Raw genomic sequence first — 24,067 nt, forward strand, 5'->3', positions numbered from 1 at the left:
TTGATAATTACAATAGTGGGATTTTTTTCATATTTTTCAGATGTTTTAAATCTACACCTGCCTTTTGTAGATTGTGTTTCAAAACTTCACAGTACAATAAAGTTTGCTTGAGTATGCTTCATCTAAATTTGGTTGGCTCCCTCACCTTGCCATGAGTTCAATTCCGTGCTGGAAGGAATCCAGAGGATGTCCTGACTATGGGTATTTTGATTTCCAGAAGGTTCCAAGTCCTTACGAATTTTCTACAGAAACAATCTTTTATAGATTGGGAATAGTGTCGACGACTATGGGTATTTTGATCTCCAAAGCTTCCAAGTTCTTATGAATTTTCTAGAGAATCAATTTTTTATAGATTGGAAAAAAAAAAATTTAATGTGATTAATTTTATTTTTTATAAACAAAATTAACGGCAGGCTCCAATAGAAATTAGAATAAATAATTTTATATGAATTATTAAATCTATTTAAAACTAAAACACTTAGAAAAAAATGAAAAGTTGAAAATATGCTATTCTCATTGGGCAGCTCAAAATAATAATTGCAATCTAATGGATGCGTTAGTATCCTGCCGGCACGGCAGGAACTAATAATGGAACATTTATCTTAAAATAGTTTTGACACAAAATACAGTAATATTTCTGATTTCGCAGAACCCTCCTTTGCATCCTCCTCTCTCCCTTCCCCTTCCCTTCGCCTCCCTGTCTTAACCCTTTTTCCTCTAACATGCATCCCAACCCTAGAGATATGCATTCAAACCATATATATTATATACAATATATTGAGAATTATATTTTACACACCAATGCCAATGGTACAAAAATCAAACTTAAAGCCAAAAGTTTGCATAGGAAGCAGCGGCATAACAGAGCATGTTCTTAAAAACTAAAGACATGATATTCAAGAGTGATATCAATGTCGAGGAGTTGGATCCTTTCCAAAGCCCATCATCGCATGGGTTATAAGCCCTGTACATTTGCGGAATCCTTCTGCCACACGCCCAACCAATGGCACACTTACAGTATGCCTATTCTTCAGAGGTCCCTTACCCCACCTGCAATCACAGAGCTCCTGCCACTGTTAGTCGTCACATTCCATTCAACACTAGGGAATTGAAGCAGGACAGGATATGATAACTACCGGTCTTCATGTCGAATGATCTTGCCATGTTCAACCTGCAAGGAGACATCCATTGCCATTGTTGTTGTCACTGATGGGTGGAAAACTTCATACTAATGGCAATCGTACTACAATAATATATGTTTGCATCAAGCTTTTCTTCCTTTTTCAATTGTAAATGGTGAATACTGGGAGCTAGAAATCAATGCATTCAAACATCTGCAACTGTTTGAATTTTATGTAATAATATCCATACCTGAAGTGCAATCAAAGATGTTAAATCAATAGTTTTCCCCATGACCTTGTAGTGTTGTTTGTTGTCAATCAGTATCTGTAAACAGACAATTTTGTAAGTTGTGAAGAGGTATATATCACGGATTTCATTAGAGAAAACTGAAAGAAGACACCAAGGAAGATAAATCTATTCAGTTTCAATAACTATAATATTTGCTGTTGAAGGGAAATGTGTAATACTAATGCCCAAGATATTTCCTTGTAAAATCACCTCTCCAGATCCGGGGGAAGTTTCATTTTCTTGCACACTGTATTCAACAATTTTTCCTTCGCTTAAAATCTGCAGCATGACATGCAATGCCAATATCAGCAGATCCACTCCAACAACTTTTGATAGCAATTTCTCATCATGCCTTTATGGTTTCAGACTTACTGCTAGAAACAAGAAATAACTCTGTATATAAAGTAAAAAATTCACTAAATAACAATACTTTAGAAAGGAAAACTTATTAGATAAACTAAACATTTAGCTTTCAACATTTTGACTGGTTAGTCATAGACAAGGTATGTTAAGGAAATAGGATAGGAGAACTTGTTTGCACATTATAACATGTAAAACACCATACCTAACACAAGTGTCTGTTTTGAAGCATTGAGTGACATTATTTTTGTAAATGTTATTTGATTTTCAATTTAAGATGCAAGGTATATTCAAGGTTATTCTTCTTCTATATGTTATTTCTTAATATAATGGATCTGATTATTGTCTGGTATGATGCAGATGGAGAAGGAGCATTTATCGATTTCAATGTTCTTCTCATCATTATCGATTGATATATATATATATATATATATGCTAATGAGGAGGATCAAGCAATACCTTGACCGGTCATGTCTAATGGACATGACCGATCAAGATATTACTTGATCGCACCTCTTAGAATCGTAATTGCATTTTACCTTATACCAATCGGCATGTATAAGTTACTAATCGGTGTGTATATCATAACAAGTGAGCCGATACTAACCGGCGTATATATTATTAACAAATACACCGATACTAATCGGTATGTAGTCTTTTATAATCCCGATAACAATCGGTGTTTACGTAGTTAACGTGTTTGACCGATAATAATTGGTGTGCAAATGATTAACAAGGTAAACCGATACCAATCGGTATTTGTGCTTTATGATTTGCAACCGATAATTTAGACATTGATCGGAATAAGTTAGGTTATATATCGAAGAATGATCATTAGATGAAGGAATGATAAATGAAGTCTTATCATAGTCTATCGATAAGATAGATGATTGAATGAGAGAGTTCATTTATCTCTCATTCAATCATTTATCTTACCGAGGCTATCATGTATCAACACTCCCTCTTAGCTAGGTAAGATAAATGAAAGATAACATATCTAGCATCACATTTCTAACGATGATCAGAATTCCTTACGTAATCTGACTCTCTAGGGGATCATATCACCTAAACATGTGACATGAAGTATCATCAATCATCTGATACAGAAAATCACATCACCTAAGCATGTGACATGAAGTACCACCTAAACATGTGATACAAACGTTCATCACATCAACTTGTGATGACAAGATATCACCTAAGCATGTGATATCAGTATTGCCTAAACACGCAATACTTTAGGAATAAGTATAGGAGAATAGTTAAATTCTTAACTTATTCAAGTTGTGGTATGTGCACTAGCATTTTATTCAAATGCTTTACCACAACACACTCATGGCACATCCAGGGCATACCAAAGATCCAACATGATAACTGGTTTGAACATCATAAGATCGTCACCTTATAATGTCTACATACAAGTGTTCATTATCTAAGAGATTGTCACCTCTTAGACATGAACACAGGTGGTTAAACCCATAAAAGTCCTAACATGACAAAGAAGTTTACACATAAAACATCTTAATAAGCATAGGAGTACAAAGCAAATTAAATTTCAATCATACCAAGACCTTTTCTGAAGTGCTCAACTTTCACCCTTGAAAGTGGTTTGGTAAGAATATCTGCTGTCTAATCTCCTATACAAATGTATTCCAACTGGATCATATTCCTATCTACCATGTCTCGTACATAATGATATGGAATCTCAATATGTTTGGATCTGTCATGAAACACCGGATTCACTGAAAGTTTTATACAACTTTGATTGTCGCAATGAATAACTGTAGGCTTCATTGGTTCACTGAATAACCTCACAAGCAGCTTCCTAAGCCATACTGCCTCTCGAGCAGCCATGGAGGCTGCAATGTATTTGGCCTCAATGGAACTCTGTGCTACTGATGACTGTTTTCTGCTGATCCAGGATATCATGGCTGGCTGAACCTAAACTGAAAGAACACCCTGAGGTGCTTTTCCTGTCAGTTACACTTCCAGCCCAATCTGAGTCTGTGAATCCGTGTAGATCTAGTTCAACTCTCTCATATTTGAGACCAAGTTTTAGGGTACCTTGCAGATATCTCATGATATGATTTACTGCTACTAGGTGTATCTCCTTATGTTTACACATAAACTGTTCAAGGCATTAACTGCATAACAGATATTTGGTCTCGTATTTACAAGATACATCAGGGACCCAATCATTTGCCTATATAGAGTAGGATTTGAAGGTTGTGATTCTACTGCTGCTTCCTTAAGTTTATGAAGGTTTGTTTTCATTTGGAGAGGTCATGGGTCTGCACTTTAGCATTCCAAATCTCTTCAAAATGTCCAAGGTATATTTATCCTGGTTTAGTATGATGCCATCAGAGTTCTGCCATACTTCCAAAACTAGGAAGTAATGAAGGAGTCCCAAGTCTTTCATATCAAATTCTTTAGCAAGGTCTTTCTTACACTGAACTATGAGGTGATCTTTTCCTGTGATTAACAAATCATCAACATATAAAATCAATATTAGCATATCACCTTTGTTTTGCTTATAGTAGAGGTTAGAATCTGCATCAATCTTGGAGAAACCTAGATTTGAGAGATAAGTATCAATTCTTTCATACCAAGCCCTGAGACCCTGTTTAAGCCCATAGAGAGCTTTCTAGAGTCTACACACATGAGACTCTGTATCATGAATCTCAAACCTTTCAGGTTGCTCTAGGTATACTTCTTTTGAAGGTTCCTGAAGGAGCAACATACTTCTGAGCTTCTTCTACAGTTTTGGTGGCCCATAGTGGTCTTTTCTTGAGGTTCTTTCTAGGTGGGTTTTGAGTTTCACCTACATTTTCCTCAAGACTCTCCCTCTGAAGCTCAGGAGCAGTGTCTTCCTCTATTCTAGGGGTGGGGATATAGACTTCAGGTTCTATTGAGCTTTGAGCTCTTTTGAAGGCTAAGTCTTCTTCAAAGATTACATCCCTACTCAGTTCAATATTCCTCTGACCAGATATATAGATTCTGTAGGCCTTGGAGGTTTCAATATATCCTACAAGTATTCCCCCTTTTCCAAAAGGCTCTAATTTTAATCTCTTCTCCTTAGGTACATGAATATAGATAGGACACCCAAATATTCTAAGGTGGCTGATATCTGGCCTTGTTTTAGTAAAGACTTCCTTAGGGGTTTTAGCTTCAAGATGGGAGTGAGGACATCTATTTTGTATATATACAGCAATGCTTGTTGCTTCTGCCAAAAGGTTGGTATTTAGATTCTGATCAAGAATCATGGCTTTGGCAGCTTCTACAATTGATCTATTTTTCCTCTCAGCTACCCCATTTTGTTTATAGTAAGCTCCCTCTTAATCCCAACATTTTTACAAAAGTCTTTAAACAAATTTGAGGTGTATCCTCCCCCATTGTCAGTTCTTAAGGTTTTGATTTTATTTCCTGAGTAGTTTTCTGTTAGTGATTTAAATTCCTTAAACCTATTAAGGATCTCTTCTGATTCTTTACATTTCAGAAAGTAGATCCAAGTTTTCCTATAGTCGTCGTCAACAAATATTACATAATACAAACATCCCCCTAAAGAAGGTACAGACATAGGTCCAGATATATTAGAATGAACTAACTCTAGAACTTCGCTTGTTTTCCTAGTACTATTTTGAAAAACACCTTTAGCATTTTTACCTAGTGCACATCCCTTGCATGCCCCTGAATGATGTTGCTTTAACTTAGGTAGGCCTGTGACAAGGTTTCCCATTGATGATAAAGCTCTAAAAATTCAGGTGACCTAGTCTTCTATGCCAAACTTCATTAGCATCTGTAGTTTCATGGATTAGGGCTAGGTTGAGCTCTGTGCACAACTCATACAAGTAGCCTTGTCTTTGACCAATGGTTTTAGCTTTCTTGATAGATGAATTCTTTGACCAAGCCAACACCTTGTTGTCCATGAAAGTCACTCTGTACCCATTATCCTCTAGTGCTGATATGGAGACTAGGTTTCTCTTAATGTCTGGGACATATAGTACTCTTTTAAGTTGTAATGATACGCCTGACTTTTGATGGTGTAGGTTCCAACTCCTTTGACTGGATGTGTGGAATCATCTCCGATAGTCACTTCCTCATCATTCTCCTCTATCATGGAGTCTAGCACTTCTCTAAACCCTGTAATGTGTCTAGATGAGCCATTGTCGATCACCTAGGAGTTAACCTTGTTTGATGCTTGGTTTGTAAGTGCTGAGTAGAGTACATACTTCTCGGAGTCATCTTCCCTTTTAGATTTTCCTGCTTTGGCAAATGTGGCTTGTTGTTTGGCTCTTTCTGGACATTTGGCAACATAGTGCCCAAATTTGTCACATCTGTAACATTGAATCTGTGAAAGATCCTTCTTGAAGGTGTTCTTGCCATGACGACCTTTCCTCTTCCTAAATTGTTTTTGCTTGCTTTTCTTGTTGGAGTTTGTATTTAGGACTTGAAGATCTTCATCTATATTCTTTTGTTTGATCCCTTTCTTATTTAACCTTGATTCTTCTTGGAGACAATTTGCTTTTAGCCTATCAAACTTAGGAAATTCATCCCTTGCACTGATGCCTTGGACGAATGTTTCCCATATACTAGGCAACCCATCTAGAGCAATGAGTGTTAATTCTTTGCTTTGGATCTCATATCCAAGGGTTGCTAGTTCATCCCTTAGGGCTGATATCCGCATGAAGTAGACATTGACTGACTCCCCTTTGATCATAGCTATATGATTTATTTCTCTCTTTAAAGCCAAGGTTCTACTAGCATTGGATATCTCAAATGCATCTTCAAGTTCTTTGAACATGTTGTAGGCCGTTGCATGTTTCCTTATGATGGGAATGATATTATTTCTCACTCCATCAACTAAGATTTTGATGGCCTTTTCATTTCCCTCTATCCAAGTTGTTTTGTCAGGTTCAGTCTCAGGTTCTCCAGTTTTAGTTTTTACAAATGATTCGACTTTAGTTTCTTTTAGAATCATCTGAATTCTGAACTTCCATGCTGAGAAGTCATCACCTCCTCCGAGTCTATCTTCGAATCTGATAGTGCTAGCCATTAGAAGAAACGTGATGTTGAATATATGCTTGTCTTGAATTTTCCACAAAATTGAATAGCCTCAGGTTCGATTTAACCTGGCTCTGATACCATGTAAATGTTATTCGATTTTCAATTTGAGATGCAAGTTATATTCAAGGTTATTCTTCTTCTATATGTTATTTCTTAATATAATGGATTTGATTATTGTCTGTTATGATGCAGATGGCGAAGGAGCATTTATCGATTTCAATGTTCTTCTCATCATTATCGATTGATATATATATATGCTAATGAGGAGGATCAAGCAATACCTTGACCGGTCATGTCTAATGGACATGACTAATCAAGATATTACTTGATCGCACCTCTTAGAATCATAATCGCATTTTACCTTATACCAATCGGCATGTATAAGTTACTAATCGGTGTGTATATCATAACAGTGAGCTGATACTAACCGGCGTATATATTATTAACAAATGCACCGATACTAATCGGTATGCAGTCTTTAATAATCCCGATAACAATCGGTGTTTACGTAGTTAACGTGTTTGACCGATAATAATCGGTGTGCAAATGATTAACAAGGTAAACCGATACCAATCGGTATTTGTGCTTTATAATTTGCAACCGATAATTTAGACATTGATCAGAATAAGTTAGGTTATATATCGAAGAATGATCATTAGATGAAGGAATGATAAATGAAGTCTTATCATAGTCTATCGATAAGATAGATGATTGAATGAGAGACTTCATTTATCTCTCATTCAATCATTTATCTTACCGAGGCTATCATGTATCGACAAATTTTAGGGTGCAGCAGTGGTTGTATTTTGGCACTGTTTACAGCAGCATCTCTTTTAACATATCCTCCTCATTCCAATTTCCTTTTTACTTCTTTCATCTTGTCCAAACTTTTGCATTGTCCTAGAAACTAGAATATCCTTATTTTGAAAAACCTGTAAAAGATATGTTGAGAGATATCATTCTCTTGAATATATATGCTTCGTTTCTTCTTTTTTATTTTATCGTGAGCGGGAGACTTCTGGAGATGCTTGGAGACTGTGGAGGAACATCTCATGCATGTAGGGACATTTCCAACCACATCCCCGTCCTTGAGACATGTCCTAGGGGGCCACAAATGTGTCTCCCAGCAACCTTGATTATAACATTTCCTTCACAGTTGTCATTTCCCATTCCTTGTGTAATAATTTCACTCAAATGCATCTTGTACCCAAACCAGTTCATCACTTCAAACTAGATAAGATTTTGATCTAGGTTCGACATGAGTTTGATTAGGTTTTGATGTTACCCAATGAAAATCTACATAGATGAGTAAAATTCGGGCCAAATCTAGCCAAACCCAAGGGCAAACTGCCCTCTCCCAAACACAAAAAAAGCTATTCTCCCCCCAAGTTTCAAGGACGGGGACGGTAGGGAAGGTGAGACATGTTTTCAATATAGAGGTACATATGGGCCATTTTTTAGGGGATGGTAGGGGACGACTATTAAAAAGTAGGGAAATTTTAAAAAATATAGAGAAATTTCAAATATTCATATCATAACATTGATAAAGTATTCATCATAGACATTGTAGAAGCTTAATACAGAAAATTAAACTTGAATTGAGATTTAACATGAGAATTGCAAACGAATTGACAAAATTAAAATTCTTTTATTGTCAATGTGTATACATACTATATAAGAATTATAACAAAATGCTTAAAGGCTCCAAGTTTCAACTATAAAATGACAAAAACATAGGAAATATATGGCTGCCCCTAATCAACAGATGCAATTGGTAGGTCTGCATCAAAATCAGAGCTTGAGTTTAAGTCGTTGTATAAGGGGCTGTCCCAAGCAACGAGACCCCAAGTCCTCAAGTCCCTAAAACGTTTCAGGGATGGGGACAAGTGTACCAAGGCAGGGGACGTGTCCCCAAGGAGCACTATAAAAAAGTCAAAAATTTTAATGGAAAAAGCAAAAACAATTTTAAGAGACCTTAACCCACCCTAAAAAGTGGCTTCTAAGTCGTTAAAAAAACACAAAACAAAAGAAAAAGCACATTCCTACCTCTCATTCCTTACTCGCCACAATCTCCATTTCTGCTCATTGTTCACAGCTGCAAGTTATTTTTGTGTTAGAAAATCATGCCCTTGCTATTCCTACACCTCAAGGAGTGTTAAAAAGCTTGCATTGAGGAGAATCTTCATTTAAGATAAAAATTTTAAAATGTTTTTTTTTTCTTTCCAAGCTGCATGACTTCTTTTATATACACAAAAAGAGTATTATTGTTGTCTTGTTAAAGTTTTTTGAAGAGTAATGTGGGGTTACATTTTTTTTTTTGATAGTTATTTTAAAATGTGTAGAGACAGTGATAGTCTAGAATGGCTAGGAGTTCCATTTTTGTGGATGAAGGGTCAGCTAGGTCTTTTCAAATTGACCACCATTTCAGCAACATGTGGACATGATCGAGCAGCTTCCCAAAGGTCAGGGTTATCATTGGCACTACTACAAGTGCCAAAACAAAAATAAGAGCTCCTATAGGTGTGTCAAAGTCCATTTGCATGTGATAATTGTTCAACGAACAATAGTTTGTGGTTGGCTGACCAAAATGGGTTGTCAAAGGCATAAATTCTTTCTTATCAAAGAGCAAGAGCAAGTGCAAGGTGTGGCTAAAATTTCGAGATCAAAATTTCATGCTTTGGCCAAGAAAGGATCCCTTAGGCCACTCAAAAGGCCATTTTCAAGTACCTCTAGTAGTTGATTCCACACTTCCATTTCTTCTACGTCTTCAAAAGAAAACAACATGCATCATTTTCCTCTAATAGAACAAAGGATGTGTTGATGGTGTTTTTACGCACCATGCAACACAGAATAAAATACTAAGTATTCTATCCTCTCTTGAACAAAGACTCCCAAATGCTAAGCTATGTGATCAAGTGGGACGACTCCAAGGTTCTCGAATGTCAGGTCTTGACGTGCTCTTGGATAGATTTAGTTGTATATGTGATATTGCTGGGATCACAAGGTGGCCTTACGTTGAATGCTTGAATGCTTTGAATATTTTGAATGTTGCTGGAACGTGGGAATTAGCTTGATTTAAAAAAAGGAAAAAGGATAAGGGTTGAGGAGGCTAATCTAACTCCTAAGAATGTAAGAGCAATGGACAATCTTTGATGAAATTCAACTAAGTCTTGCTTTGAAATGCAACGAACATCTTCACAAGGCTAGTGCGATCTTCCAAGGATAGCTTTATGATTTTCAAATCATCACCACAAGCATAGACACCATCAAGTCGATGCATATCAATGAAGAGAAAAAATTGAAGTTAAGTTTGGTTAATAGATTCAGTTGACTACGCAGGGCACTTTACCATCGGCAAGGTGTTAGTAGTATGGATATATGAATTTCACCATTGATCATACACAAAGTCTTCCATTCATCTAAACGACATGAAAATCAAATTGAGAAGTAGAGACCATGCAAATTGCTGAATCAACATATCAATTTCACCATATCTTCAATGAAGTTTACATGCTTCTTGCAACAATGTCTTGGCAACAATCTTTGTCTTCTCTTCCTACTCTACTCTAATCGCTATTTGTTATTGAGCTACTAACTATTGTCTATTCTCTTCAATATTAACTTTACAAATGAAGAGATGGAGCCTTTTATAGTGCTCTTATTATGATTGAGTGGCTTAGATCCATTCACAATCAATGGCCAAGATCAAAAGATAGAAACCCTAATTAGGGTTTGTTACACCCATTGCAAAGCATTTAATGCTTGACCAATGATAATATTACATTTGATGGGACACATGTCCTCCTTTGAAAATTCAACCAATAGATAATGGTAGGTACAACGAACTCTGTGCCCATGTGGTAGTTATCTCTTTTGATGGATGAGTTTAGGTTCATTGAATCTGGGCTTAGATGTGATTGGATAAATGATGATTGGGCGTCACCTCAGCCTACTTGATCTTTGTAACATCACAAGTTGTAGATGAATGAGGCATATCTCTTGATACTCAACATTATCAAGCTCTTGATGTGATGATGACTTTGCTCTAATTGATCTTCTAACTTTGATTGTCTCTTTTGAAACTATCTCGTCTTGATCACTTGCATTCTGGAGCTTCCATTTAGCTATACTGGCAATGATTCTTGGATTTCCAAAGGAAATTCAAGATTGTGAAAAATTTCCATCCTTGAATGCTTGATGTTGATTACTATCCTTTGCCTTGATGTTGCCTTTCCATTACTCCTCATGCTGATTGCTTGTATCAGACCTTCTCATTGCCTTGGACGGATCTCGTTCTTGTCTAGAACGTCTTGTTCTTGTTTGTCGTGCTCCTACCATCCTTAACCTACGAGAGTTGTTCAAGTTAGTCTCATGATATGATATTTGCTTATAAAGTGAAATTGACCATCTAAGTAAAGAATTCCTAACTTTAGAATGATAAGCCTAAAACCCTAGGTTGCATTTCTAATCCTTGATTGTACATGATCATCTTAGATTAATGATAATTCCTTATAAATTTCTAAGATGATCAAAATATAATAAAGAGGACCCTCAACAATCAAAATCATATAAAATCGATAGATAATAAGCTGGATCAGCATTAAACACAGTCTGATTTTATATGAAAATCACCAAATAAGCTCCATCTGAAACCTGCAAATTGTTTTATGACAAACCGAACTTAATTTTGGTGGTCTCTTTAGCCAAATCTAATGTCTTTCAAGTGAATATGGCTTTGACTGATCGCTGAACTCTGTCAACTTCTGATGTTGATTCAATTGCCTCTTTGATTCAATACCAACACTAATAAGTATGCTGATGTTGCTGCGTGAAAATCAGATTTGCTGTGGCTAACGGATTTGTTGTGAATGATGCCAATTCGCTGTAGATGGTGATCAAATCCTCCTCCCTCATTAATCTCTTTTGTTCTTCAATGTCAAAGGAATAAATTTGCTTTAAAGTGTTTGAATGGGGGTCACTGGAAATCAAATTCACTACTAAAGCATATCACTGATGAACAAAGCAACACCCCTTCCTTAGCAATATCGATTTCAAGCTGATCCAAAGGAGACAAGTTCGCTGGTAGCTTAGAGTGCGATCAAGTATAAACCATGATCTCTGAATGAAGCAGCCATATGTAAAATGAATTCGCTGTCCTTAAGATGCAATCACTGACAAGTCTTGGTGCACTCGCTGTATGGCAAAATCATCTGAACTGTGAAATCGCTGATCAAGGAGGATCGCTGTATGTTAATTCCCTGTCAAACCATATCGCTGGTCTTTCTAACACATCCGTTGCTAAATGAAGGCAATTCACTTTCTCAGCAATATCGATTTCTTGATTTGATCAAATGAAATGATCAACTCGAGCTTATAGGGATGCAAAAATCGGTACATCATCACAAGTTGTCCAACGATTTTTATTTAATGCATCTTATTTAAAACAATGACACATGGGTCACATTCATTTAATATTTGCATATCTATCAATCTCAGTTTGTAAATGAAAGTATCCCATTCAAAATCGGGGCCCTTTGGAAGAGCAAATTCGCTTTATTTTGCATCTTAAATTAAATGCCTTACCACTGATTCATAAAGGCAAAATATCATTCATTAGATGTGTGGCAAAGGACTTCGAGTTTTGCAATTTGAATCATTAAATGAAATAGCTTTGCGATCACTCATTGAATGCATTGTAATCATCATTTATAACCTTGCTTAGAATTTCAAAATTCAATCTTTCAATTAAATGATTCGCATTGGTCTAATCAAGCTGTGGTTATCAATTTTAAATGTCTTCTCGCCTGTGTGACATCTTCTATGCATTGCAATCATTGTTTCAAAATCGATTTTGAGTTTTGAAACTCTCATTGAATGTGCGTATACAGATAGCATTGTGGAAATTTAATTAGGCGACGCCATCACACTTGTATTGAATGTGCTTTGTACAGGCAAAATAGTGGCGTGAAAATTTTGATCTTGAAAGGGTGCCATCTATTCATGCTACACACTATGTGAACTCACCAAATGCTATGTCTTGCATGCATTGGGCATACCATCATCTCCTTGTTCATCGTGCCTCATCAAATGAATTGCATCATTTAAAAGTTCAAGGCAACATCATCTCTCCTCATCTCAAGGCGGACTTAGCTTAGATCGCTCTATCCATGGATCATCGTGGTCAAAGGACAAGATGCATTTGGTCAAAGTACAATGCGTTCTAGCTTATTAGAATGAGTGGTGTTCTAGCCGAGAACGGATAGCTTTCTAACTTAGAATGACAAGGTTTCTAGCCTAGAATGACTAGCTTGTTTTCCATGCCTTAGCCAAATTTTCTCATTTCATTTCCATTAGAGCGAGCAAAGATGTGAACCATTCACTTCCTAAACCTTGAAAACTGACTAACCTCATTAGAGAGACTTGACTTAATTGGCTCTTGTCAATTACACTTCTTCAAATGAAAGGCAAATAGCTAAAAGACTCAAAAACTAACCTAGAAAGCAGAAAAAAGTGGGGGTCCCCATTTGTAATGGGGCGATGTGTGAAAACGTCACAACAGGATGTTAGCCCATTAGAAATCTCATTTGAAGATGAGGTAAGGGGCATGTCACGCATTGCTCATTTTATTTACACCAATGGGCTTTCTCGCAATCTCATAAGATCACCATATTAGCAAGAAATGGTTAAGAGAATAAATGAGGCACATACAATGTATACAAGTCCTAGAGATGAAAAGGTATACACCACCTTATTCACCAAGGAAATGAAGTTTGAAGATATTTAATTGCAGCCCATTACATATTAATGGGCAAGCCAATATGGTGGTGCCTTATCAATTTTTATGAATGGATAGATGATGTAGAGTGGATTGACTCTCACCGATTTGGGCTACCTTATCTTAGGTATCTCCTCCAAGCTGCACAAGAACCATCCAATGATTCTACACGTCACACCCTCCAAGGGTCTGCAAGACTTACCCTCTCTGACCTTCCCAAGGTCCTTAGGCTAGGATAAGCACTTGTTTTGCGAGTTCCCTTTTCTTGCTTAGGAGACCTTGTTTTCCCACTCCCTTTCACACTCAACCAAAGAGTTTCTACCACAGGATCTTCATTCCCCACACTACACACATTAGGATGGATGATTTTGGATGGATTCCCAACCCTACTCCTTGCTCAGCAGCTTTTGACACTTACCGGTTTGGTGTTTTACAAACAAATTGCACTTTTAGGCCTAACCGGAGACCTAATTCTAGTAGCCTTGTAAACGAGGTATTCAACATTCACCGGTTAAACTTCCTGAACAACCCTATGAACTCTTTTACGTTCCAAACACCCTTTTGGGGTTTACATACATTATCTCAAAACCGGAGGTGGGTTTTGTCGTTAACAAATCTAACCCTTACCGGTTAACTAGGCCTAATTGTCCCTTCCTAGGCCTTAAAATAGGGATTGATCAAAACTCCTTCACCGGTCTGATTGCCTGAGTGAATTGATGATAGTTTGGGATCTGTGTTTCCATATGGAATTCCAAACCAATCATACTTCATCTCCACCCACCGGATTCACCCAATTAGGGCCCGTTATCCATGATTCCTAACGCATGCCAACTCAACGTGCCAAGCTTAGGGTATGGTGGCAAATCTTTGATTTGGCTTCCCCTGTCTCAAAACCAAAAAGAAAACATAGAATACATTGCAACCTAACATTCCACAAGGTTTCAGAGAGGAAATCCACCATGGAACATTAGGTTGGAGCAATTTTGCTCTCAAAACCCTGGTTGTTAGGGCTCTTGAACCCGCCTGCAACAAAATGAAGATTATTTACAACCTACAACACTTCAAGACTCCAAATAAAAAAAAAATGAAGGTAAGACACCAGTCTAATGATCCATGACCCCATTTTGGGATTCTCAATCCGTACAGGTCGTACAAACTTGCAAAGAACAGCAAAAACTCGGAAGAACACACCAAATGGGAAACCAAAATTGTTTATTTGCTTTCAGATCTTCAACAACAACGACAACAACTGTTTATCATCGGCCTTTCCAAGCCTTATACTGGCCTTGGAGTAGTTACAAACGCTCACAACTGATTGTGTCAATCAACTAACCGCTGGTGTCTGAAAATGTTCCAAAGTTGTTGTGAGCAACTTTTGCAACTTTTGCAATTTGTTGCATAGGTGAGCAACTTTGCTCAAACTCAAACTTGGTCATTTTCAACTGACTCGTATGACCTTAACAACTTCAAAACAACATCAACCAACCTATATTAACCCAAAAACAACTTATCCTATCAAGTGCTCTACATGGCACCCTTCAGAGCTCACATGCCAACATTGGCCAAACAAAGTCTCTTAGGGCCCTGTTGTGACCATTTCACACATCGCCCCATCGCAAATGGGGACCCCCTCTTTTTGCTTGTTTTTCGTTCGTTTTCGCTTTCGTTTTTAGGATTTTGTTAGTCAGTTAGTCGTCTGGATTTAGGGTCAAGCCTTAGGGTTTTTATTTTTGTCTTTTCAGGCCAAAATCCAGTCGTTTTTGAGATCTTTTGAGCTTCCTTTTCTAGGATGCAAATTTTGAATGAAATAAATTTGCCAGAATGGTCTAATTTTCAATTGGAATGTTGATGCAGAGCTTTAATTTGTCTAAGTGTTGAAAGTGAAATGTGAATTTTTGTCCGATTGAATATTTTTGACCAAATTTTGACCTTTTTGATTTTTGATCCTAGGTATTTCCAATGATTTGTTTTCGCCTTGTGAAGTGATAAAATGTGTAAAATCATGATATTTTGGCCTGTAGGAGCAAAATCGCTCCTGTCCCTCAGTGAAGGACGGGAGCTCGTTCTCAAATATCTTACTATTCCTGCAGGGTCAAGATGAATTACGAATTGGAAATGATAGAGAGAGGCGAGATCTTTCCATTGAATATAAATTGAAGATTTTCATGAGCACAGAAATGCCTCCAGGAGTAAAATCGCTCCTGTCCCTCAGTGAAGGACCGGAGCTATAAATTCAATTTTGCCTTGTCCTTGCGAGATTTCGATGACTTGATAATTTGAAAGGGTCCAAAGGAAGATGCTTTACCAAATGAATATAATTTGAGATGCAAAAATGAAGGAGAATGACCTAGAATGACCAAATCGCTCCTGTCCCTCTCCAAGGGACCAGGGCGAGGTACCTTGTAGCTCTCGTCCCTCTCCCAGGGACTAGAGCGATGTCCTTCATTAGGCAAAATCCAGGCTAAAATCAAGGCAAGTTTACGTACAAAGGCAAGGGAAAACATGAGATGAACGCGTTGAATACAAATTGAAGATTTTTTAGACGTCCACAAGAGTGCTTAGACCCAGTTCGCTCCTGTCCCTCAGGAAGGGACCAGAGCGATTTTTGGTATAAATGATTTTCTGGCCAAGTTGCAGACAATGTCAAGGCATGGACGAATGGAGTAGAGCATGACGAGTCCGTTGAATATAAACTTGGAACCTGACAAAGTGAAATAAGAGCCACAAGAGGTAGTTCGCTCCTGTCCCTCTCCAAGGGACCAGGGCAATGCAATGGTTATATTGCCTTTTACTTAAGTTTAAGATCGATCCAAGTCAAGACAAGGTGGCGAAGGACATTTCAAGGCGTCTTCATCAAGCACAAGCGCTTAAAGGTTATCACAATGAGGAGATTTGCACACTAAGACCTAGATCGCTCCTGTCCCTCAGGAAGGGACCAGAGCGATGTCAAGTATATTGGTCATTTCATGCAAGATTTACGTAAGGACAAGATTTTGCTGGGTCTTAGAGGGTCCATCGTGCCTTTTGAAGATGATACACAGAAATTTTGAACGTAAAATGATCATCGTTTTGAACATGGAGACCATATCGCTCCTGTCCCTCTCCAAGGGACCAGGGCGATTTGCTTTGGATTCTCAATTTTGCCCCAAGTTCGTGCTAAGTCAAGGCTTCATAAGGCTATATAAGGTCTAAGGCATCGTTTGAAGATAACATGCAAGAGTTTTGAACGTCCAAACATTGCTAAGTCAAGCTAAAAGACTCACATCGCTCTTGTCCTTTGGACAAGGACCAGGGCGATCCTATCAAGAGCATTCATGTTCCTTCAAAACGAGGCAAGGCGAGGATAAGCAAGGCAAGGGATGGCGTTTGGAAAACATCACAATGAAAGATCGAAGGTCAAAGATGCATATTGAACGTGGAAATTTGAAGATCGCTCCTGTCCTTTGGACAAGGACCAGGGCGATGAACACCCAAGGGCACTTATGAACGCATGCAAGGCAATCAAATTTGAAGAACCTGATAAAATGATCGATTTTGGACGTGGAGATGAAGGAGTTGAACGTAGAAAATGCAAAAATCAAGACAAAATAATGAATCACTCCTGTCCCTCTCCAAGGGACCAGAGCGATGAGGTACGTCCCCTTTGTTTTCATAGTTTTGGCGCCAAATAAACAATTCAAATTTCCTTAAATGCTAAGTTCGATAAAATTGAAAATCTAATTTAATTAGCATTTAATATGGCGTTGATCTTTTATTAATTATTTTTGCCTTTATTAAAATCGAAATTTGCAAATTAAAAAACGTAAGGCATTAATAATTAATTAATTAATTAATAAAAATCGAATTTGAAGCGCGCTACAAAGGGAGGTCGGCCTTGTCATTTTAATTTAAAAATCATTTTAAAAAGTGGTTTTATCTCCAAGTCGGCCTAAGGGATAAATGGATACAAGCGCTATATATGGAGGGTGAGAGATATCATTTTCACATAATCATTTTTGCCCTCTACATGCGAATTAAGGAAAAGCGAAGATAGTGCGAAGTGTTTCATGTGTGTGGTGCGAATTTAAACCAAAGGTGGCACTAAGTCTATTAAAGGGTGATGCGATATTTTGAAGACTTCATTGGAGCGAATTTCCCAAGGATTGAAGACCACGACAAAGGCGCAAGACTTGGAAGATTTGTTTGGGCGAACTTGAGGATCCATTTGAGCGAACTTGCTGAGGACTTGGAGATCACGTTGAGATCCAAAGGTGGCTAAATTGATCTTTTGAGGAGATAATATTGAAGATCATTTATACTTCAATTTTGCCTAGGCGATCTTTTCCTTTTTGCATTCTAGAGTTAGCTCTCTATTGAGGTATGGCAATTTAATTTTTATTGTTTCATTCATTCATCGTCATATTTCAAATTTTGAAGTTTTGAATTTCGAATTTCCTAGTTCAATCGTTGTTTTTTAGGAAATGATAACTCTAGAGACTTATCATGACGTTACCTAAAAACTTCTCTCTCTAATCCATGTTATTTATTGCAAAATCAAGTTCTTATAATGAAATGTTGTGTAGGTATGGCGACCCTGAAGGCGGGAGCATCCACCAGTCGCTCAGCTCTCATGAAAGAAGATCAGAAGACCGAAGAAGTGGAGACCAAGATCGTGTCAAAGTGGAGCAACATTGGAGATACCAACTTGGGGAACTTTAGCACGAAGAAGTTTCGAGAGGTCCCTTACATTGGCAAGCCATCACCTGTCGCCCGGAGAATAATCGAGAGTGGCATCATCAAGGCGGCCGGTTTTCCTCCAGCTATTCAGTGCCACGAGTTGATGATCGAGTGTGCCCGTCACTACAATCCACAGTCCAGGACAATTGTGTCCAATGAGGGAAACACTTTGGCGTACCTTTCAGAGGAAGCTATAAGTGAAGCTTTCCATCTTCCAGAGCACAGGGACATGATATACAAGAGCATTGAAGGAGCCAGATCAGTGTACGATGATGATCCAGATGCTTGCCTAAGCATAATCAATAAGAACTGGCTACTTAAGAGTCGTCCCCGTCTAAGCAAGGTACCGAACACACCGCACAGGATTGATTTCCAGGAGGAGTACAGAGATTTGATTACCATGCTCAACAGAGTTACAGGAGCACCTCATGCCTTCTATTTTGAGAAGTGGATGTTCTACTTCATCCAGGTGATTGTTCAAGGAAAGGGTACAATACATTGGGCTAGGATAATTAGCCATTGCTTAGACGTACAGTTGAGGAGACTCAGGGCTACTAAGTCCTTCCACATGAGTTCATACGTCATCTATGCTTTGATCAGGAGTGTTGAGTACGCAGGACTACCTCACAGAGGAGTGATTGGAAGAGGACCCGGCGAGGTCAGAGCTTGTGAATCCTATACTTACTTGCATCATCCGCCAGGGAAGAACTACAAGTTAGTCAATGATACTTTCACGATGAACATCACAAGGACGTTGCAAGGTGGAATTCACAACAGATTATCTCAGGATGCCCAGGAGTTCATCAAGAGGTACGGTGCTTGGTTCATTCAGTTTCCCAAGTTCACTTACATTAGAGTGCATGGATGTCCTTTACCTCCATACATGTTGCCGAGGTACCCGACAGACAGAATTGTGTTACTTGAAGTAACAAGGCAGTTGGCAGCATATGTGAAGGCATTCAGACACAGACATCAGAATGGAGTCCAGGTACCTATTATTTTGGGTAATTCAGTTGAGCTATGTCCTAATGTCTTAGCCATGGATGACGCAGAGAAGGAGTTAGCCTTGTATTCTTTTTCATCTTTTGCTGGAGAGAGAGCTTTGATCCACATGGACATTTAGAGGAGACGGTCGGTAGAAGATTTAGACATGAGCACCAAATTGAAGATTTTATGATGAACCTCCTAGATGATCTTGAAGTGAAACGAAAGATGCATTCTAGATTGCCTTTGGATTTCATCAGGAAATGCAGGATTTACAGAGTGGCCGACCAAGCTCAGGACAATGGCAGGCACATCCAGTCTTCCTATGATAGAGAAAGCAAAACAATAAGTTTGGATTGGAATGAGCCCGAGGCCGTGGATTTAGATGATTTGATGGCACCAGTTTTGTCTTGTACTCGCAGATGGGTAGACGTTCAGCATCAGAAGTTGAGAGAACAAGGCATAGCTATGTCTTTTACTTTGGAAGAGAAACCAGCCGAAGGTGGAGCAAGCATGAGTGAAGGCAATCTTAATCCTAGGAATTCAGGTGAAGGTAACCTTCGATGTGCCAGTGAGGGCAATCTCCATTCGAGAGGTTCGAAGAGAAAGGAAAGATCAGAAAAGAAAGAGCCTTCCAAGAAAAAGCAAGGTGCCAACAAAGATCAAACACCAGGTACTTCTTCCAGACCAGAGGATAGAACGATTCGAGTGGAAGAGTCCATGGAGTCTATGGTACAGAATGACAGGCAGGAGGAAGGACGGGCACAGCATGTTTCATCCGATGGATCTCTCCAAGACTATGATTTAGATGATGATAATGAAATGACATCTCCTCCCAGAGAAGAAGAAATAGTACATAAAGAGATTCAAGTTCAAGAAACAAGATCGAATATCCCAGATTGGTTGAAAGAAAGATTGACTAAGGTGATCGTCGTAGAGGACGAAGACAGTGCAATTGATTTAGAAAGCCTTGTTGGACGTTCACATGTGATAATAGAGAAGAAGAAGGCTACAAAGATGTCCAAGATGATTCGAGATGAGACTGGATCCAGAAAACTGCAGATAGCTACACCGGCAGCAGATAAATATGAGGGTGAGATCCTAGCAGAGGACTATCATATACAGACTATTGAGTTAGGACCGTCCACAGCAGAGCAGACAATGGATGATGCTACCGACACATTTGAAGCATTGAAAGACAAGCTTAGAGAAGAAGTGGAAAAGAATAGAAAGCTTGAGAGAGAGGTCGGTGCATGGAGGACATATTTCAGTCACATCAATGAACCTTTGGGACGTCAGGATCCAGTTAGATCACCAGTGCAAGCATTGCCCCTTCAATCAATCAATGAAGCAGAGAGATTCAGGAACCTGGTCCAGCGTACATGTAGTTGGATGGATAGATCTCATACAGTGGCCATAGAGTTTGTTACAAGGATGTCGAAGATCACTCATCAGGCTATCCAAGTTCTTGAGATAATCCATAGATTGATGGTAATAGTAGCTGCATTTGCCCATACCAAGGACGTTACCATCCCTGTCTTGAAAGTTATAAGACACACATCCAGAAGAATTTTAGCGCAGGAGAGGATCTTAGAAGGTGATTCTCACAGTTTGTTTCAGTGGTCAACCTTACTCCATATAAAGAGTGTTCTCTTCGAGGACATCAGTGTTAGATGTAGCCAAATTGAGGAGGTGATCAATCCGATCCAGGACAGAGTATTTGAGGTACTTCGTACCATTCTTGGCAGAAGGATCGAGGTCGAGACAGATGTGGATATGCAAGAATTTGAGGATAGAATCAAGATCATCTTTCGCAAGGACGCAGATGTTACAGATGAGCAGTAGGATCAGATGTATGCCACCATGCTCCTGATTGATAGAACGAAGGAACTTGAAACTACTTGGGACGCAGCTCTTCTAGATGCATTCGATCAGGTTATCCACTTAGAAGAGAGTATCAAGAATCTTCCCGAGATTCCAATCACAGAAATCGAAGGAATCGTGAACAAAATTTATTGCATATGCTAAGAAAGAGAATTGGAAAGGGAATAAGATTCTAGATGAAAGGTTGTTACAGGTGACATGACATCTTATTTCTCATTGGTTGATACCTCCTAGGTTTTTGTGCCGAATTTAATATTTGGCTATGTATTTAATATTGTTCAGTAAAAAGGAGGTCATTTGTAACAAACCCTAATTAGGGTTTAGGTGTCATGATCTTGTCCATTGATTTGTTTTCAATCTGGACCTTTCATTGTAACTGGGGATGCTATTTATACCCCCATTTTTCATTTCATTTGGTAATAGTCAGATAATAGTCAATAGAGCAAGAGTCAATAGTTGATGTAAGAAAGATTAGAGTTAGAAGCAATTTTTATTTTGTAGCAAGATTGAGCCTTGAAGAGAGAAATTCAAGCAATTGTTGTACATGATGACTTGGAAATCAATAAAATATTGAAGTTATGGTGTTTTGTTGCAAATTTCTTGAGTTATCTTCATGGTTGTTTGGCGTACTTGAATCATGCTCAATCGAAGTAGATTGTTAATTTGAAAGACTAAGTGTGAGATTTGATATTTGGTAGGATTCGCAATCCAAACCACTAGCTTCTTGCTGATTGTAGGAACGCCTTGCGTGGTCGACTGGAGAACACTTTGAGTCCTTAATCTTCAATTATCATTGTGTCTTGGATATGTACCTTCGTAGTAGTGTCCTTGGTCTTTGATGCATTGAATACCATTATATTACCTTAGAAGATCGCACTAATTTCAATTGAGTTGTTATCTTATGGCAAAATTGAAGTTGGTTGAGTCTTGCCAAATCTCGTCCATGCTAAGTCATTCATAGGGTTAGGCTAGATTAGACCTCTTAAACCCTATCTTTTGCTTTTTTTTGAAAGTTCCTTTAGTTTAGTAAAATCTTCGAGCTTTGAATACGTAAGACCCCTTGGAGGAAACAGCAAATCACATCATACCACTAAAAAAGCTTGTCCACACGTGGAGACCCCACTAAAAGAACCTTGGAGTCTACCTAACTGATCCTTTACGCGAATCTTCAGCAGTTAGAGACTATTTTCTCAAGAGAGGATAAGATGCCTATTGGTATTTTATTCTGTGTATGATTGTGTATAAAATACACGTCAACAGGCCCTTACAGTCATTTGAGCACACATTCAATGGCCTCCTGGCCTTATTACAAAACTAAAAACATGATTCCAACATCTTGGAAACAAATTCAACAAAAATTGCTAAGTGCCCCTGCACCAACAGATTGAAAAAGAAGACATGTTATTGTAATGTATCAAGACGGAGCAATCTTTCTAAGGTATTTAATTGTTAGGGGTTGTGTTGATGTGTTTTTTAGGCACATGCGAAAACCAAATAAAACACCCAAAAGTAGCTTATCCTCTCTTGATCAAAGTCCTCCCAAATGCTAAACTTCGTGATCAATTGGAAGACTCCAAGGTTCCTAATGTCGAGTCACGACGTGTGGATAAGCACAGTTGGTTGTTGTGATTGTTGTTCCTCCAAGGGGCCTTACGTATATGTTTCTTACGAGATGGATATCTTGTCTTCAAGGAATGCTTTACGGATGATATGCAATGAAGCTCTTTCCCATTTACTACTTTTATTTCTAATGATAAAATAAAAAAAGTGCAAAAGCTAAGGATTGAGAGAAACCAAGCTATACCTAAGAATGCAAGAATGAAGGACGGCTTTAGTGAAATTCAATTAGGCTTTGCTTCAACATGCAAAAACAACTCCACAAAGGCCAATGTGATCTTCTAAGGATATCAAATGATTTTCAAATCACTACCAAACATGGACACCATAAATCAAATGCATATCAATAATTGGGTAACAATTGAACTAAAAGCGCTTTCAAGGATTCCAGTTGACCACACAAGGCTAATTTGCAATCAACAAATTGCTAGTGGTATGGATTAGGAGTTTCACCATGAATCAACACAACATGCTATCATTCAACTTAAATATTTAAACTAATTCCAAAGATTGATTTGAGAAGATGAATAACTATGCAAGAAGCTTCAAGGATTGAATAGAAACACCACAAATTCAATGTCTTTATCAATCCAATAGAAAAATAGCAACAATTGATCAAGTCCTTCTCTTATCTCTCTTATTCTCTATATCTCTAATATCTCTTTCTCTAATCTCTTTCTCTTCTCTCTAATCCCTTTACAAATGAAATGAGAGTTTATATAGCACTCCCAAATACAATGAATGGCCAAGATCATATGAAGATCAAAGGCTAAGACTTCACCACCTAAACCCTAATTAGGGTTCGATAACAATCAAAATCCTATTTAGATAAGAATCATCAAAAATATCAGCCAATGAGAAAGTGACATCAATCGGCACACATAACGAGGAAGCATCCTCCAATAAGAAAATGAATTGCCACATAGGATCACGTCAAGTTGTCGTCTAGAATTTTGTTCCCTTTTTCCTTTTCCTTTCTGGCATATTCAATGAACCTGGTCGTCATACATTCAATCTCAGTTGTCGAGCTGCTGGCAAGTTCTTCAATTGCTCTTCTAAGTGGATGACTTCTTCAAAGGCTGTGGCGATGGTGGTATTCCATCCAGGCTCAAGATCTCTTGTCTTGCTAACCAATACCATCAGTGCATGCACATCATCTAACTGCTTCTTCGTGATCGACCCATCCGTTCCATGGAAGATGACCTTTATTCTTTCTTCTAATTCGTTGGTGTCTATATGCATTACGGGATCTATCTT

General features: G+C 38.2%; 1 protein-coding gene across 2 annotated transcripts in view; it reads right to left on the minus strand.

The window, feature by feature from the left end:
- Window positions 1–489: 489 nt before the first annotated feature.
- Window positions 490–24,067, minus strand: part of LOC131063153 (uncharacterized) — a 68,401-nt gene continuing 44,823 nt past the window's right edge. Inside the window, exons 5-8 of one of the 2 annotated variants that reach the window (XM_057996925.2) lie at window positions 1,621–1,689; window positions 1,372–1,446; window positions 1,137–1,171; window positions 490–1,050 (exon numbers count right to left, since the gene is read on the minus strand). In XM_057996925.2, the coding sequence (XP_057852908.1) occupies window positions 909–1,050; window positions 1,137–1,171; window positions 1,372–1,446; window positions 1,621–1,689 (321 nt within the window). In that variant the 3' untranslated portion in view covers window positions 490–908. The remainder of the gene's footprint in view (window positions 1,051–1,136; window positions 1,172–1,371; window positions 1,447–1,620; window positions 1,690–24,067) is intronic. The other variant, XM_057996926.2, reaches the window with a different exon arrangement.

This window comes from Cryptomeria japonica, chromosome 11, assembly GCF_030272615.1.
Source record: "Cryptomeria japonica chromosome 11, Sugi_1.0, whole genome shotgun sequence".
Classification (NCBI taxonomy): domain Eukaryota; kingdom Viridiplantae; phylum Streptophyta; class Pinopsida; order Cupressales; family Cupressaceae; genus Cryptomeria; species Cryptomeria japonica.